Source organism: Jaculus jaculus, chromosome 8 (assembly GCF_020740685.1).
Source record: "Jaculus jaculus isolate mJacJac1 chromosome 8, mJacJac1.mat.Y.cur, whole genome shotgun sequence".
Taxonomy (NCBI): Eukaryota; Metazoa; Chordata; class Mammalia; order Rodentia; family Dipodidae; genus Jaculus; species Jaculus jaculus.
Genome location: NC_059109.1, coordinates 141,616,460 through 141,634,115, shown reverse-complemented (window position 1 = coordinate 141,634,115; position 17,656 = coordinate 141,616,460). Strand labels below are relative to the sequence as shown.

Here is a 17,656-nt window from a genome sequence, read left to right as displayed (position 1 = left end):
TAGTCCATAGCGCCCCTAGGTCCGGGCGCGCTTCCCCGGCTACCTCCAAGTTTCGGGACGCCATGGCTGCTCCTTCGGCCTCCTCGGACGCCGCCCCCTTGCCCCTGCTGCCCCCCATGGCCTCGGACCTGCCAGGTCGGCCGGCCGAGCAAAGCGAGACCGCGTGCGAGGACCGGTAGGCGAGGGGCACGGGCTGGGCGGGGGCCGCGCGCGCGCCTCCAGCCGTAGGCGGGAGCGGGAGGGGTCAGCGCAAGGCCGCAGTCCTTCCCGGGCGCTCATCCCAGAAACCCTTCGACCAAGGACAGCTTAGCTTCCGCGGCCTTGTGGACCCTCGGGTCATTCTACCGGGTCCGTACTTTCCATGTCCCCGGACGCGGGTCAGGCACTAGCCTCCCAGGGAGCAGAGGGTAGGTGGTAGCAGGAGGCCTGTCTGACGACCCTTGCCCCCTCCCCCCCATACACACATACATATAAGAGGACAAATCTGATGTCCTCGGCTTCCGGAGGAGCGGAGTCTTGTTGGATCTGTGTGGTCTGTGTTTCCGTACCCAGTGGACGCAGTCCTGAACACCCAGGTGGGATGTAAGACTCAACCGTCCGCATTGAGTTTGAGCTCCAGGTCCCGCCTGCCTCTCCCACCTACCGGCCAGCAAGAAGTCTGGGCGTAGGGCGGGATGGTGAACCCTGGGGGCTCTAGATGCTCTCGGGAGCATGGAGAGGGGACCATGGGCGTTGGGAACCTGTCCCCTTCCGGTTTGATCGCCGCGGTGGCGCCTGCGGGCCGTGGCCACCAGGGGGCGGTGACCGCATTCACAGCTGTTTGCGGAGCTGCTTCCGTGTCTGACTGGGTTGGTTGAGGGAGGGCCCCTTCCGGCCCAACCCTGGGCATTATGGTCTATGCCAGGTGCTATCCGACGCGGCAAGTCCCAGCCGATCCACACCCTCGAGAGCTTGCAACTCTGGGTTACAGGGCTGAATTTCTAATGTTCGGTAGTTCGAAGGGTGTTGATGTAATCCGGAGCAGAGGCTACTGCCAGATACTTCAAAGGGTTTTGATGAAACACTGAGTAGACAGGCCATCGGGGCAACATCGCTTTCACTGGGCTTCTGCTGGTGCCTCAAGGCAGACACTCCTCCCACTGCCAATCAGGGATGGAGGACCTACGGCATTATGGGGTGGGTCATTGATAGGCTTGCTCTTCTTATTCGTCATGGGGCTTTTCCTGCTGCTTTTCAAACCCACTCCACTTTGCCTGCACTTGTCCCATGGCGGCCTACCCTGGCCATTCCCTTCTTAGAGGGTGCTGGCACAGTGAGAAGCCTTAATGGCTACATGCAATACAGGGATAGAACTGGAGATGTGGGGAGTGGAGAGGTCCCAGAGCCCTGGAAAGGAGCTGGAGAAGGGGTTTCAGGGTGGCATGTGGGCCTTATGCAAGCCTCTAATCCCCCAATCTGGTGTCAAGTCTGTGAAAATGGTCCCAATGACTCAGTCCCTGAACCTAGTCCGAGATTTTGGAGATTAGCTCCTCCCTCCTGCAGAGCATCCTTGGTGACAACTGTCCCTGAGGAGTGGTCTGGAAACAGATCTAGATGCAGCAGTGGGTGGGGGCGGGGCTGAGATTTTTCTTGGTCCCAGTGCATCTGGGGCTATGAATGTTTGGTTCTGATTTCTCCATTATGGGCAATACACAGCCTCGCTTCCTTGGTGCCATCACTTAGGGTCTTTAGCAATTAGGCACCTGTATTGGGTCCTTATGAACCCTGCAGTACACTTTGAAGGCACAATCCTACAACAGCTTCCTGGTTAAGAGAGGATGAGTGGGGCTGGGGAAATGGTTTAGCAGTTAAGGGATTTGCCTGCGAAGCCTAAGGTCCTCAGTTCGATTGCCCAGGACCCACGTAAGCCAGATGCACAAGGGGGCACCCATGCGTCTGGAGTTTGTTTGCAGTGACTGGAGGCCCTGGCATGCCCATTTTCTCTTTCTCTCTGATTCTTCCCCCCCTCAAATAAACAATAACAATAAATAAAATAAAAGGTATCTACTAAAAATAAAAAGTGGATGAGTCTGAGCCATAACTAATGGTGTTATCACCTAGTGGATGGCCAAGGGAAAGTAAAGGAGGCACTGAATTGGGGCTGTGCTCTGAGGTGACTGGGCAGCCTCAGGTACCACCTACCTTGCCCTATGACCGTATTGGGTATAGGATGCTTAGCTAGGGGCAGGGTCTGGTGAGTGGGCAAAGATGGCAGGTTTTGGGAGTGGGGCCTAGGCTTGGACCTAGTTATTCTGTGTTAGCTGCAGCAGATGTAGACTCAGGTTTCCCTTTTTCACCCAACACAATGCTGGTTTCCCACAGACCTGTAGTCTTCTTTATACCCACAGGTGCCAACCAGCTATGGTACACAAGGAACATTGTCATGCTCAAACAACTAAGCTAGTAAATTAGTCTCCAGTAGTCCCTAGCTTGCATCACTGCTTCAGCCTTCCTGAGCAATTCTCACAGGCCTGAAGTATGGCCAGCCAGTCACCTGGGAGTGGAGTCAGGAGAGAGAAGGTCTACACACAGAGAGATAGGTTGGTCCTGCTCCAAATGTCTCTAGAGGGGAGGCAAATGTACTCACTGTTACCTAGGTAGCCAGGAGAGGCTACTGGCAAGGTAGCTCCCAGGAGCAGTGCTTTTTCAGTTTATGTCAAGATCACGTGGAAGCTTCCTTCCCTGTGCCCCTGCCATCCTGTCTTGGTGCTAGAGGCCAGCTTGCAGGCACACTGCCATGTAGGAGGAGGCTGCTACATGGTCAACCCACCCATGGAGGAAGCCTGGGGTCAGCAGAATATCTCTGGGCAGATCTTAAGTCAGTAAAGGGATTTCAGCTGGGTCCAAATTGCCCCTTGCTCTCCATGCTGTGGACAGGGAGGTGCCTGTGTCCCTTGCTGACTTTTGAATACTGGGTGGCCAGAGGATCTGCTGGAGCCTCTGTGAGGTGGGGGGTGGAGCAGTTATTCTTGGATGCTGCTAGGGTAGAGTTTCAAATTTGTTTATGCCTGTAGGAGGCACCTTGGGGCCAGGGGTGGGGCATCTAGCTCAGCATTGACATTCAGGTCACCTGGCCTAGAGGGGCTTCACATTTCCCTGTCTGGCTCTGTATATTGGGGTTCACAACTGGTTTTCTTTCAGTGAATTTGGGGAGAGATGCTAGAGTACAGTGTTCCTCAGTGAGCCCTGACCAGTGAGTATGCCAGCCTTCACAGTATTCACAGGAGAATATTTCTGAGCAATTCTCATGCTGGTCTGGGGATTGTGCAGGCCCAGAGTCATTACTATTAATATCTCATGCATGAGCCCCAGCTGGGTGATCCTCTTATGCCTGTGGCCTTGGCCTCTGTGGCCCAGCAGCAAGTGTGTTCATTTAGTGCAGTAGAGCTCCTGGGGACTCCTATTTGCTGTGCCCCACCCCATGCACACAGCAGGTTGCTTCTGCCAGCTAGGGGTTCAGCCCCACCCAGCTCTTCACCTGCTGAACTGCCCATAAGAATGGTTCCATCCATATTTGGCCATTTCAGGTGACCAGAACTCCTGAGCTGTCCTTGGAGACAGCTGCGGGTCTTAGAGGTAGTGATAATCTAACTGCTCGTACCTAGGCCCTTAACTGCCAGCACCTAAGCTGCATACACCTAGGTCACCTCACTGTCCAAGAACACCCACCTCTGGTCCCTGTGGGCCCACCTATATCTTCAATCATGAGCAGTCCTCCAGCTTACCCTGGCATCAGGATCTCAGGGTGCTGGGCTCTCGGAGCAGAAGGCAGGTGAGTTGCAGCAGAGTCCCTGCTGGTGAAGAGGGCTCCATTTCTCAGTGGTGCTGACTACTTCCAACCTATGTGTGATGTGTGTCCATGGATATCTGGAAACAAACAGGCTGGCAAGTGCTCTTGGGATCCAAGCAGAGCTCAGGCTGCAGGTGTGGCTTTGCTTGGGGCTGTGGATTATTGATAGCGTCTTGTTGCCGTTGTGACTCAATCCTGTTTGTTCAGATGAATTTCTGTCATTGTGGCCACCTTTGTCCATCTGTGGATAAGAAATGAGGTCTTTTATGCAACTTCCCTGTAAAAGAGCACCTCTTATGAGAATTGGGGTGAGACTTTGTCTCTGGCTGCATGTGACAGATTAGTTTTGAGGAGGGTAAGGCAGCAGATCTAGTTTGCCATTCCCATCGAAGTGAGGCTGATTTCTCTGGCAAAGTCCTCGTTGGTCTGCAACTAGGCACTCTTCCCAGCACAAGCCTACGAAAGGTTCTTCATCAAAGTGCATAAGAGTCATTGATAGAGAACCCAAAAGTCCCCTAGGGAGGCCAATACAGTGAAAACCAGAGGGAGCAAGTGAAGCCCCTGTCCCTGGCCTCCTCTGTACAGGATGTTTTTTTTGTTTTGTTTTGTTTTGTTTTTTTTCTGGGTCCTGGCTTTGTGTGTAAGGTCTACTTACCACTGGAGGCCAAGGCCCAACCTTAGGCATCTCTAGGAGTTTCCTCAGGATGACCTGCCCCCTTGCAAGTCACTTGTTACTAATGCCTTGGAGTTTCCTTTTTGAGGTTAAAGGAGGAGGGAAGTTCTGTGGGAAGGCTTAGAGGAGAGGCAAATGTCCTGAATTTGTGCTCTGTCCTTCGTGGCCTTCCAAAGCTGCCCAGTATATATATATATATATTTTTTTTAATTTTTTTTGTTTATTTATTTATTTATATGAGAGAGATCGAGAGTGAAAGAGGCAGAGATAGAGAGAGAGAGAGAGAATGGGCGTGCCAGGGCTTCCAGCCACTGCAAACAAACTCCAGATGCGTGCGCCCCCTTGTGCATCTGGCTAACGTGGGTCCTGGGGAATTCAGCCTTGAACCGGGGTCCTTAGGCTTCACAGGCAAGCGCTTAACCGCTAAGCCATCTCTCCAGCCCTGCCCAGTATATTTTGATCATGCTGCCTCTGGGGATCAGGGCAAGACACAGCCTGGAACCCTAGAGGGTCTACTTCTCCCTAGCAGTGGGCCACAGCTTTTGATTGCTGGGAGGAGCAGCCTAGGAGCTCTACCATACTAAGGGAAATACACTTGTTCCCTCATTTGTTTTCTCTGGGTGGATTAGCTTGCCCAGGTGAGCAACCAGATGCCCTCTGTCCAGGGATCATTGCTTGTTCACGTGCTTTGACAGTGTTTTCTCCCTTTTTGACTGAGTAGGGATGCAGGTGGCACCACTTTTAGGATGCTCATCACTTCCTGGTCTAGGTCACTTGGGGAATGTCTCCAGGACCCTTGCCTGGCAGATTCTGGTCTCAGTACCTGGCTGTATTCTTTGTGTCCAGCCTCCTGCTTGATATCATTTTAGCTCAAAACTGTCTCCATAGCCTCAGAGATGCAACTGAGGACAGCAGACTGACTAATTTACTCCCTGTGCTCATTTCCCAAGCTCTTTTGGAAGGATACATGGTGTAAAAACAGGCAGGCTTGTTGTTTTTGTCCCCAAGGATGAGTGCGGTGTGTTTTCCTGATTAAATACAGATGGGTTCTTTTCTTTCTTTTTTAAACCAAGATATTGGTTAATATTTATTTTATTTTATTTATTTGTGAGAGAGAAAGCAGCAGATATATATAGGGAGAATGGGCACACCAGAACCTCTAGCCCCGCAAACAAACTCCAGAAACATGTGCTACCTTGTACATCTGGCTTACGTGGGTCCTTGGGAATCAAACCTGGGTCCTTTGGCTTTGCAGGCAAGTGCCTTGACCACTAAGCCATCTCTCCAGCCCTGGATCCTTTTCTTTCCTTCATTCCTTCCTTCTTTCTTTTCTTTCTTTCTTTTTGGTTTTTTTGAGATAGGGTTTTACTCTAGCCCAGGCTGACCTGGAATTCATTATGTAGTCTCAGAGTAGGCTTGAACTCACAGCAATCCTGCTACCTCTGCCTCCCAAGTTCTGGGATTAAAGGCGTGTGCCACCATGCCCAGCCTGGGTCCTTTTCTTAATCCTCATTTGTGCCCATGTCATCTAGTACCTTGGAGAGCTGTGTATATGAGCAGTCATGTTTTAGGTTTTCCACCCAGGCCTTCCACTGCCTCCCACACATAGACAGATAACAGTCTTCCTGGCTCTGGAAGGACAACTGAGAATATCAATGTTCCTAAACTGGGCCATCTGAGAAGCAGGACAAAGCTTGCCTGAAGCCACTGCCTAGTGTGCTAGCTTTGGGAAACAGTATATTGAGGATCTTGAGGAAACAGCAGTGGTGGCAAGACAGTGAGCTTCCCAGACAGATTCAACTTGGGTTTATTATTTTTTTTTATTTATTTATTTTATTTTTTAGTTTTTTGAGATAGAGTCTCGCTCTAGCCCAGGCTGGCTTGGAATTTACCATGTAGTCTCAGGGTGGCCTTGAACTCAGGGCGATCCTCCTACCTCTGCCTTCCAGGTGCTGGGATTAAAGGCATGTGCCACCACGCCCGGCCAGCAACTTTTGATAGCAAAAATCTTGCGCTTGTCATATATTCAAATGTGACAGAAGTCCTTCATGAATTTTTGTGCAGAGAATGATTTTATGGCTGTGTCTCCTTCCAGCTTTTCTATGTGTTTACCTTGACAAAGGCACTGACATGTGTGCTTTTTTTTTTTTTTTTTTTTTTTTTTTGGTTTTTTGAGGTAGGGTCTCACTCTAGACCAGGTTGACCTGGAACTCACTATGTAGTCTCAGGGTGGCCTCAAACTCACAGCAATCCACCTACCTCTGCCTCCCAAGTGCTGGGATTAAAGGCATGTGCACCATGCCTGGCACGTGTGAATTTTTACAAGAATCTTTTAGGCAGTACTAGGGATGAAACTCGGGTCTTCTCTGCCTCTCTGTTGAGCTACATCACCAGCCTCTGGGTGAGCATTCTTCATCTGCTTGTTTTTGTTTTTGTTTTTGTTTTTTTTTGAGAGAGAGAGAGGACAGTCAGGCATGATGGTGCACGCCTTTAATCCCAGAATTTGTGAGGCAGAGGTAGGAGGATCTCTGTGAGTTCGAGGCCAGCCTAAGACAACACAGTGAATTCCAGGTCAGCCTGGGCTAGAGTGAGACCCTACCTCAAAAAAAAAAAAAAAAAAAAGAAAGAAAGAAAGAAAAAGAAAAAGAAAAGAAAAAGAGAGAGAGAGAGAGAGATGGGGGCACATCCAGGCCTTTAGATGCTGCAAACACACTCTAGACATGTGTGCCCCTTTGTGCATCTGGCTTACTTGGGTCCTGGGGAATTGAATCTGGCTCCTTTGGCTTTGCAGGCAAGTGCCTTAACTGCTAAGGCATCTCTCCAGCCCTCATCTGCTTTCTTTCTTTTTTAAAAATTTTTATTAGCATTTTCCATGATTATAAAAAAATATCCCATGGTAATTCCCTCCCCCCCCCCACTTTCCCCTTAGAAATTCCATTCTCCATCATATTACCTCCCCATCACAATCATTGTACTTACATATATACAATATCAACCTATTAAGTACCCTCCTCCCTTCCTTTCTCTTCCCTTTATGTCTCCTTTTTAACTTACTGGCCTCTGCTACTAAGTATTTTCATTCTCACGCAGAAGCCCAACCATCTGTAGCTAGGATCCACATATGAGAGAGAACATGTGGCGCTTGGCTTTCTGGGCCTGGGTTACCTCACTTAGTATAATCCTTTCCAGGTCCATCCATTTTTCTGCAAATTTCATAACTTCATTTTTCTTTACCGCTGAGTAGAACTCCATTGTATAAATGTGCCACATCTTCATTATCCACTCATCAGTTGAGGGACATCTAGGCTGGTTCCATTTCCCAGCTATTATAAATTGAGCAGCAATAAACATGGTTGAGCACATACTTCTAAGGAAATGAGATGATTCCTTCAGATATATGCCTAGGAGTGCTGTAGCTTGGGTCATATGGTAGATCAATCTTTAGCTGTTTTAGGAACTTCCACACTGATTTACACAATGGCTGGACCAGACTGCATTCCCACCAGCAGTGTAGAAGTGTTCCTCTTTTTCCACATCCCCGCCAACATTTATGATCATTTGTTTTCATGAAGGTGGCCAATCTGACAGGAGTGAGATGGAATCTCAATGTAGTTTTAATCTGCATTTCCCTGATGACTAGTGATGTAGAGAAGACAGCCTTTCTAGGAATTTAACACAAAGTGTACAAAATGTGCTAGTTTACTAACTCTACTTTTGTCATACATAGGTAACTTCTTTAATACCTAGAGACTAGATATCCTAAGATTAGGACTTGTCCCCAGTATGTATGTACAATATATACAACAGCAAACTTAAAGTCCAGGCTGACCTGGAATTCACTATGTTGTCTCTTCATCTGCTGGTTTTTTCTTTTTTAATTTTATTTATTTATTTATTTGAGAGCGACAGACACAGAGAGAAAGACAGGTAGAGGGAGAGAGAGAGAATGGGCGCACCAGGGCTTCCAGCCTCTGCAAACGAACTCCAGACACATGCGCCCCCTTGTGCATCTGGCTAACGTGGGACCTGGGGAACCGAGCCTCGAACCGGGGTCCTTAGGCTTCACAGGCAAGCGCTTAACTGCTAAGCCATCTCTCCAGCCCCATCTGCTGGTTTTTATATAAACTGAATCATATTCATTACAGTTTGCTTTATCACCCAAGAATATCCCAGGGATGCTTGTCCCCATCTGGACCTGCCAGTCTCCCATATTCCAAAGCTTCTCTGGTATTCCATGTAGCACTGTGTCCCTTGTGGGACTTCAGACTGTAGCAGACAAGTAATGCCACTGCCGGGCACATCTCACAAGGAGCCAGGCTGGTGTACATCCACTTGCTTTTTGTTTTGTTTTTTTGAGGTAGAGTCTTGCTCTACCCCAGGCTGACCTGGAATTTATTATGTAGTCTTAGGCTGGCCTCGAACTCACAGTGATCCCTTAGCCTTTCTAGTGCTGGCATCAAAGGTATATGCCACCACACCTGGCTTCTTTTTGCTTTCTTTTTTTAAAAAAAATATTTTATTTATGTATTTATTTGATAGAGAGAAAGAGACAGAGAGAGAAAAAGGCAGAGAGACAGAATGGGCACGCCAGGGCCTCCAGCCACTGCAAATGAACTCCAGATGCATGTGCCCCTTGTGCATCTGGCTTACATGGGTCCTGGGGAATCGAACCTGGGTCCTTTAGTTTTACAGGCAAATGCCTTAACCACTGAGCAATCTCTCCAGCCCCTCTTTTTGCTTTCTTGAGACAATGCCTTACTGTGCAGCCCAGGCTAGCCTTCATTCTCCAGACTCAGCTTTCCAAGTTCTTAAATTATGGGTATGACTAGGAATGAAGTTTATTCTAGTGCACCTGTTTTCTCTCTATCTGCATCTTTCTCTCTCTCTCAAATAACTAAATAAAAATATTTTTTTAGAGCTAGGTATGGTTCGACATGCCTTTAAGCCCAGCACTTGGGAGGCAGAGGTAGGAGGATCACTGTGAGTTCAAGGCCACCCTGAAACTACATATTGAATTCCAGGTCAGCCTGAGCTAGAATGAGACCCTACCTTGAAAAAAAAAAAAAATTAAGCTAAGTAGTGAAAGGCTAACAACAGCAAGAGTAAAACAGAACAATTATAACAATAACAGAAGTCTGAACAGCACCTGGGATCCTCCTACCTCTGCCTCCTGAGTGTTAGGAGTAAAGGCATGCACCACCATGCCCAGTCCCATTTGCTATTTCACTATGAAGTCTCATGGTGGCTCAAATTCACAGAGATCCTACTACTTCTGCCTCCCGAGTGCATGCCCAACCACACCCAGCCCATTTGCCACTACTATAAACAGCTCTCCTGCTCACTGGGCACTGTGTCCTGTATGTGCAATAAGTGACCATGGTTCTGGGTCACTTCCTATACAGGTGGGCCATGATGTGCCAGTCAAACCCTGAGAGCTGAAGTAGAGGCCACATAACCACCCTTGCCACCCTCTTAGACAGTGGCAGAAGTGCCTATGTTCATACTGTGTCCTGTGTTTTGTTCCCGTGGCACTTGTTTTTTTTTTTTTTTTTTGGTTTATTTTTGAGGTAGGGTCTCCCTCTGGCCCTGGCTGACCTGAAGTTCACTATGTAGTCTCAGGGTGGCCTCAAACAGCAATGACCTACCTCTGTCCCCCAAGTGCTGGGATTAAAGGTGTGTGCAGCCATGCCTGGCTCCCACGGTGCCTTTACATCTGGCTGTGCCTCAGGACTAACTGCACAGGCTACATCCACATAGAGCCTCTACAAAAGCTGTTCCCTCTCAGAGTTGGAAGCCACAGCCAAAAATGATACCCCTTTGGGAATACAGACCAACTGCAAGGTATGCATGGATATGAGTGCCCACCAAGCCTGAGTGATAGGCTGTGGGAGGTGGAGACAGGTTCAGCACCTCCTTCCTTATGTTATATTTCCCTCTTGCACCCTCTGTTAGCCTCTCCATTCCCCACTGAGGCTTAAAGTCTCAAACCACGCACACTTACACACCTTGTCAGCCCAAACAGGTAGTGCTTGTAGGTTGCTGGAAGTCTCTTATCTTGGGGACAAGAGAGAGTCATGATGAGAAGTAGATTGATCCCACATAAGTCTTCCAGCCTGGCTTCTCCTCTCCTGCTCTCCATCCTACATTCTTGACAGCTAGGGCACCAAGCCAGAGCACTGCCCTACATAGATCTTGCCACTGGCATGTGGTCAGTGTACTGCCCTTACATCTTTTGGGGCAACTGCCCTTCAGGGTGGCAGTGACTGGAATACACATAGAGTGCACTGTATTAGGGAGGGCATAGTCCTCAGTGGGATATTTCTTGTCCCTAAGTGTCTATCTCCTAGGAATTAGGCCCTATCCACCCTAATCCACACAGGGGTGGGACTATAGTCCTAAGATATTGAATTGCCTGTGTCCTTGTTACTACTTGCTGTCTCCCTCCCTTCTTTGTGGACAGATGGTCTGAAACCCTATGGTCTTCATGAGCCCTGTGGTCTGGCTTCAGACAGGTTTCTTTGGCACCCACCCCTCCAGTTGACCCCATACTCATGGCCTTATCTGTGCCTGCCCTTCTTGGTCATGACCAAGGAGGTCTACAGCTATGGGCTAAGCCTGAGCACATTTTTTGCAGCAGCAATTCAGGGTCCTTGGACAGACTCCTACCACCCGTGGGTACTGGGCGTTCACCCAGGAAGCGCACCACCAGTCAGTGCAAGTCTGAGCCTCCCCTTCTGCGCACAAGCAAGCGTACCATCTACACAGCTGGGCGGCCACCCTGGTACAATGAGCATGGCACACAGTCCAAGGAGGCTTTTGCCATTGGTGAGAGCAGTTTGGGCAGGCACCTTGGGAATGTTTCTGTATAATCAGATCAGATGGCCCTAATTGCAAACTCTCCCTTATCTCCCACAGGCCTGGGAGGTGGCAGTGCATCCGGGAAGACTACTGTGGCCAGAATGATCATTGAGGCACTGGACGTTCCCTGGGTAGTTCTGTTGTCTATGGACTCCTTCTACAAGGTGAAGTCCTGCTCAGTTCCCTTTAAGTGCCACTTCTCCCTCCTACTCCCATATCCTTGCAAATATAGTCCCATAATCACTGGACTTCACCATGGCCCCCAGGTCCTAACTCAGCAGCAGCAGGAGCAGGCTGCCCACAACAATTTTAACTTTGACCACCCCGATGCCTTCGACTTTGATCTCATCATTTCCACCCTCAAGAAGCTGAAGCAGGGCAGGAGTGTCCAAGTGCCCATTTATGATTTCACCACCCACAGCCGGAAAAAGGACTGGGTAGGCCCTGGGGTTTGGGGCTGTGGAGGCAGCTGCAGAGACATGAGTTGGGTATCAAAACTCCCTGGATTCCTTTGCAGAAAACGCTGTATGGCGCAAATGTCATCATCTTTGAGGGCATCATGGCCTTTGCTGACAAGACACTGCTAGAGGTGAGAGACTGCTTGGAGCACCCACCCCATAGGCATCCCCTTAAACACATTTCCTCTATTAAGACCTTTCTGCATAATATGCACACTTTGTGCTGTCTGAGCAGGTTGATCCCTAGCCTGGAGTCTCCAAGTGTGACCCACAAGGTATGCCCCAAGCATGTACAGCTTGTTCTGTCCCCAGGATCTAATGCAATGGGATGGGGTGTGGCTGTTGGGGACAATGATTTCCTCTACCTTTTGCTGAGTCCTGTATTTGTATCTGTTATGCTCTTGTCATTAGTGGTTCTTGCTGACAGACAGGTGAGGACCTGAGGCCAGTGAGTTTGAAGGACTTTACTATGGGGATCCAGAACAGACCTGAGTGTGCCTCTGGACCTCACTGTCTGCACATAGCAGCCCCAGTCCCCACGAGGCTCTTTTAGGGACTGCCTGTCACATGCTGAATGGGAGCTATACCCAGAGCTCACCAAGCCCTGCTCCCTCGGCATATGGGGATTATAAACAAGTGAAATCACATGCATGTTACAACGGCCCAACCCCATTCTTGCTTGACTTGTCAGTTGCTTCCATTCTGTGACCCTAGCCAATACCACCTTACAACCATGCATACACTGTAAATGCACACTAGCCAAAAATGTACCCACCCCCCTTACTGGTCACTGCTTCTAGTTAGGCCCTTTGCCCACAGACCAGGAAATCTCATAGCAAGAGCTTATCTTGTCACTACTCTGGCTCTGTGAAGTGTGGCTCCTTGGAAGTGGCTCTACTGGTGCATGCCTCATCCATGCTCATTGTCTTGCTGTCCCCATTAAGCTCTTGGACATGAAGATCTTTGTGGACACAGACTCTGATATTCGACTGGTGCGGAGGCTGCGCCGGGACATCAGCGAGCGAGGACGGGACATTGAAGGTGTCATCAAACAGTACAACAAGTTTGTCAAGCCTGCCTTTGACCAGTATATCCAGCCCACCATGCGCCTGGCAGACATTGTGGTGCCCAGAGGTGAGTCTGTCAGGCCCCTGCCTCAGGTAGAGCAGTAGGGCCACCAGTCTTCTGAGTTCCCTTCTCCTTTCCTCCAGGAAGTGGGAATACCGTAGCCATTGATCTGATTGTGCAGCACGTTCACAGTCAACTGGAGGAGGTTAGCCAATCAGGCAACACCCTGCCCTTCTGATGTTCCCCCACAAAGGTCTGCTCACCCACCCCTATATGTTCACTGTCCCCTACAGCTAATGGCCTTTGAGTGTTCAGGCCTACTCCCTCAGCCTGTTCACTAGGCCCAGCTCCCAGTCCTCTGTGATGGTCCAGTAGCTCAGGTTCTCAGGTCTAGCTGAGGGCCCAGCCATCACCTGCACCCAGCTAGCACTTGGCATTGCAGAGAAGGTGTACTTCTGTCCCTCCCAATCTTATGAGGGTGACAAGGGTGGCCCATTGTTCCACTGGTATAAGACTGTGAGTTTCAACACTGACTTCCATGTCTGGCCTGTGGCTTTTCTTTCTGAGTTTGTCACCCTACATGCAATGCTTCCCCAATGGAGGTCCCAGGTCAGGTGACCTGCGGCTGGATTTTGGAATCTGGCCATAGTTCTTTTTGAAGCACTGAGGCCTGGAGTCTGAAAAAAACAGTTCAGAAGTTTTGGCTGTTCTGTCCTAAAGCCATAGGTCCGAGCTCAACTGGTCCCCAGGCTAGAGATCCTTAGAAACTTGCCTCCTCCTGCATCTGGCAGCCACCTGAGCCATTTGAACATGTGGCTGTGGCGTGTCTGTTCCTGGGTGGGAATGGCCTGGCCACCTGCCCTGGTCACTGATACATCGCCCGTTCCCTTGTGTCTCCCTGTGTTGCTGCCACAGCGTGAACTCAGCGTCAGGTAAGATTCCACAACTGTCTGCACATATGGAGGCATTTCCAACATCCACATGGAGCTCCAGTTCTGCTGTCATCCAGCCAAGCAGGCAGGCAGGCAGGCAACCTGTCCTCAAACACAGGAAACCCTGCTGCTATGTCCCCTTGCTGGCAGATAAAGATGATAAGGCACAGAGAGGTTAAGTAATTTTCTTAGGAACATGCAGTGCTTGTACTGTGACCAGATGTTGATGGAGTCTCCTTCTCAACATGGGGATACCTTGAGGTCATTTGACCTACTTACTAGGCCAACATTGGCATGTCTGTTATGGCCCAGTAGAGCCAGAAGGTTGGGTCTTCCTCCAGGCTGCTGTACCTCCTCAGCCAATCCTATTAGCTCAGTTGACTGTCTCCCAGGGGTAGTTAGTGAAATCTTGGTCCTGCCCTGCCCACTGAGGCTGTGCTCTTTCCCAGCTTAGTCCTCAAGCTACAGCACAACTCAGGCAGAAGAAGCAATGCTGGTATTATGGACAGCAAGCCAAGATGGGCCAACCAGAACTCAGGCAGGAACCATAGACAGCACCAGGAACTTGTCCTTCTCTCAGGTTTTTCTCGAAGTAGGGAAGCCCCAAGGTAGGTTTTCTACTGGAGTCCTCATGGCCCCACTGGATGCCCCAGGTGTTCGATGAGAGTATTGGAAATGCCTCCAAGGCCATCTTCGCAGCCCTGCTTCCTATCATTGCATGAGTCTCTGCTTGGCCGCACCAAGACCAGGGCACCAGAGGACTGTGTCAAGGCCCTCTTAAAGCCTCTATTCTGAGAAAACTTTATAGGAAAAACAGGCACTTTCTGGTCAGCCATGGAAGTGGTGGCCAGTGGCCCCACATAGCTTCTTTCATCCCCAGGAAGTTACTGGTAGACAGGAGAGAAAAGCTGTAGCCTAGGTGTGGGTAGCATTCCATCCTAGAGCACCAAGGCTGTTAGTGCCAAGGCTGCGGCCACCCTTTTTCCTGTCTTCTCTGGCCAGCTGTGGCCACAGGGAACCTTCGTCAGAGACTTGATTACTTTCCCTACTAAGTCTTCTTCTTCTCTCTGTTCTTTTCCTCATTGTAAACCCGTTTCCTGCCTTGTTCCCTCCCCGAACACGCTCTTCACCTGGCGAGCAGAGGAAGCTGCGTTGGGATATGTGAGCAGAGCGCGCTGATTTTGCTGAGCTGTGTGCTGCCCTGCACCACTGATGCCCCTTTGTGCCCTTCCCCTCTCCTACTCCTCTTTACTTGCCTTCTCCCATTCTCTCTCCCTCCACCCTTCTACATGCCCCTCCCTCTTTCCTCTCCAGGCTGGGGCCTTGGGTGGGGCAGCCTTTGACACTGAGCCTCCTCCTGCTTTGCCCTCCCTCTTGAGAGGGGCTGGACACTACCTGGGGGATGGGCTTGTGTATAGCTTGAACCCATAGCACAGATGTTCCTTCTGGGAAGTGGTTGGGGATAAACTGGCCTTTTGGAGGTCAAAACCTGTCCCTGCAGTGAGCTCCCTTCCTCCTCATGTCTGACCTCTGCTTTTTCTGAGCCTCAGAAGGGGTACCTCACACCCTCCAGTTTCCTCCCCATGAGAGCTATATATATACATATACTTTATTGTATTTTATTTATTTATTTTTATTTTATTTTTGTTTTTTTTGAGGTAGGGTCTTACTCTAGCTCAGGCTGACCTGGAATTCACTATGTAGTCTCAGGGTGGCCTTGAACTCACAGTGATCCTCCTACCTCTGCTGGGATTAAAGGCATGTGCCACCATGCACAGCTCTCATGGGAGCTATATTGAGCATTCAGTATTCTCTCACCTTTGCCTGGCAGTTAGGGTGGCAAGGCATCTCTGGTGGGATGCCTCTCCCCCAGGTCAGTCACAGCCAAGCAGATAACTCCCACTTTGCACATCCTGCTATCTGCCACAGTGACATGCGGATGTCCTTTGAGGGAGGGAGGGACTTTGGGGTAAGATACCTCAAATGGTTCATGTCCCTAGGGCTGCACTGGCCTCAGCTCACCAGTGCCACCCCCTTCCCCGGACACTGAGTGTTCTGAAGAGTACGCCGCAGGTACGGGGCATGCACACCATCATCAGGTGAGTATCCAACTGTGGGCATTCCTTTCTCCCCACCCCAAGGACCCACTCTTTGCTAAGCCTGCCTCATCCTCAGGGACAAGGAGACTAGTCGGGATGAATTCATCTTCTATTCTAAGAGGCTGATGCGGCTACTTATTGAACATGCGTTGTCCTTCCTACCTTTCCAGGTATGGGCTTATTGGGGTGAGGGGCCCTGCTCTTCCTGGTGTGGGCTCTTGGGAGTAAGTAGTGGAGTTCCCACCCTTCCAGATGTGTGTTCATAGTGGTAAGGGGGTGTTCTGCCTTTGTGTGTTTGGGCTCATGGAGGTAATGGGAGGACCTGACCTCTGATTGCTCACAGATTCCTCTCACTCACTATGCAGGACTGTATTGTGCAGACCCCTCAAGGGCAGGACTACGCAGGCAAGTGCTATGCTGGGAAGCAGGTGCGCATGGCCAGGAGTGGGATGGTAATAGCAGCTTGTGAGTGTGGGGCTTCCTGTTTGCAACTTGCTTAGACTCCCTTCTACCACAGATCACTGGTGTGTCCATCCTGCGTGCGGGGGAGACCATGGAGCCTGCACTTCGAGCTGTGTGCAAAGATGTGCGCATTGGCACCATTCTCATCCAGACCAACCAGCTCACCGGCGAGCCTGAGGTTCCAAGCTATGGAGGGCTGGGGGTTACATGGAAGGCCAAGCCAGGGAAGAGAGGTTGAAAGGGCCCAGAAATCATGATAACTGGGTCTTGCTGTGATCTTATGATCATCCCACAGCTCCATTATCTGAGACTACCCAAGGACATCAGTGATGACCATGTGATCCTGATGGACTGCACAGTATCCACAGGTGCTGCAGCCATGATGGCCGTACGTGTGCTGCTGGTAAGTAGACCTGGGTGGGTAGCAGGCAGGTTTCTGTGGAGTTGGGACTTACCTCATTGCCACATTGCACAGGACCACGATGTGCCTGAGGATAAGATCTTCTTGCTGTCCCTGCTTATGGCAGAGATGGGCGTGCATTCTGTGGCCTATGCATTCCCACATGTGAGAATCATCACCACAGCTGTGGACAAGCGTGTCAATGACCTTTTCCGCATCATCCCAGGCATTGGTGAGGCTGCCCAGGTTTCTTCAGTGGTCCATGAGAACAGGGCTGGTGGTTAAGGGAAGGGCAAGGCCCTAGGAGACTACTCCAGCCAGCCACACTGGAATATTTCTTTGTGCAGGTAACTTTGGTGATCGCTACTTTGGGACAGATGCAGTCCCCGATGGCAGTGATGAGGAAGAGATGGCCTCAATGGGTTAGCTTTATACCTGAGTCATCCCTGTCTGTACCTAGCTTCTTGCCTCCTGGCCTGAGATTGCAGAGGAGGCACAGTAATTTGTTTTAATTTTTTAAGTGTTACCAATAAAAGTTAACTTACACATTTTTTTAAATATGTATTTATTTATTTGGGGAAAAGAAAGAGAATGGCACATCAGGGGCCTTTAGCCACTACAAATAAACTACAGATGCATACATCAACTTGTGGGTACTGAAAAATTGAACCTGGGTCCTTAGACTTAACAGGCAAGCTCCTTAACCTCTAAGCCATCTTTCCAGCCCAATTTATACTTCTTGTTTTGTTTTTCCAAGGTAGGGTCTCACTGTAGTCCAGGCTGACCTGGAATTCACTATGTAGTCTCAGAGTGGCCTCAAACTCATGGCAATCCTCCTGCCTCTGCCTCCTGAGTGCTGTGCCAAGTTATACTTTTT

At 49.9% G+C, this 17,656-nt stretch overlaps 1 protein-coding gene across 3 annotated transcripts; it reads left to right on the top strand.

Annotated features, from left to right (window-relative positions):
- Nucleotides 1-18: 18 nt before the first annotated feature.
- Uckl1 (uridine-cytidine kinase 1 like 1) lies at nucleotides 19-17,337 on the top strand. Of its 3 annotated transcripts, none has more exons than XM_004669523.2 (15): nucleotides 19-175; nucleotides 11,137-11,327; nucleotides 11,418-11,524; nucleotides 11,627-11,797; nucleotides 11,878-11,949; nucleotides 12,763-12,952; nucleotides 13,030-13,091; nucleotides 13,802-13,818; nucleotides 15,819-15,917; nucleotides 15,994-16,087; nucleotides 16,283-16,345; nucleotides 16,435-16,557; nucleotides 16,675-16,782; nucleotides 16,855-17,011; nucleotides 17,127-17,337. In XM_004669523.2, exons 1-15 carry the CDS (start codon nucleotides 63-65, stop codon nucleotides 17,204-17,206), a joined length of 1,647 nt encoding a protein of 548 aa, XP_004669580.1. In that variant the 5' UTR covers nucleotides 19-62; the 3' UTR covers nucleotides 17,207-17,337. The 3 variants fall into 3 exon arrangements, with proteins under 3 accessions (XP_004669580.1, XP_045013638.1, XP_045013639.1); XM_045157703.1 differs by having other exon boundaries at nucleotides 27-175; nucleotides 11,140-11,327; XM_045157704.1 differs by lacking the exon at nucleotides 11,137-11,327 and having other exon boundaries at nucleotides 103-175.
- The last annotated feature ends 319 nt before the right edge of the window (nucleotides 17,338-17,656 follow it).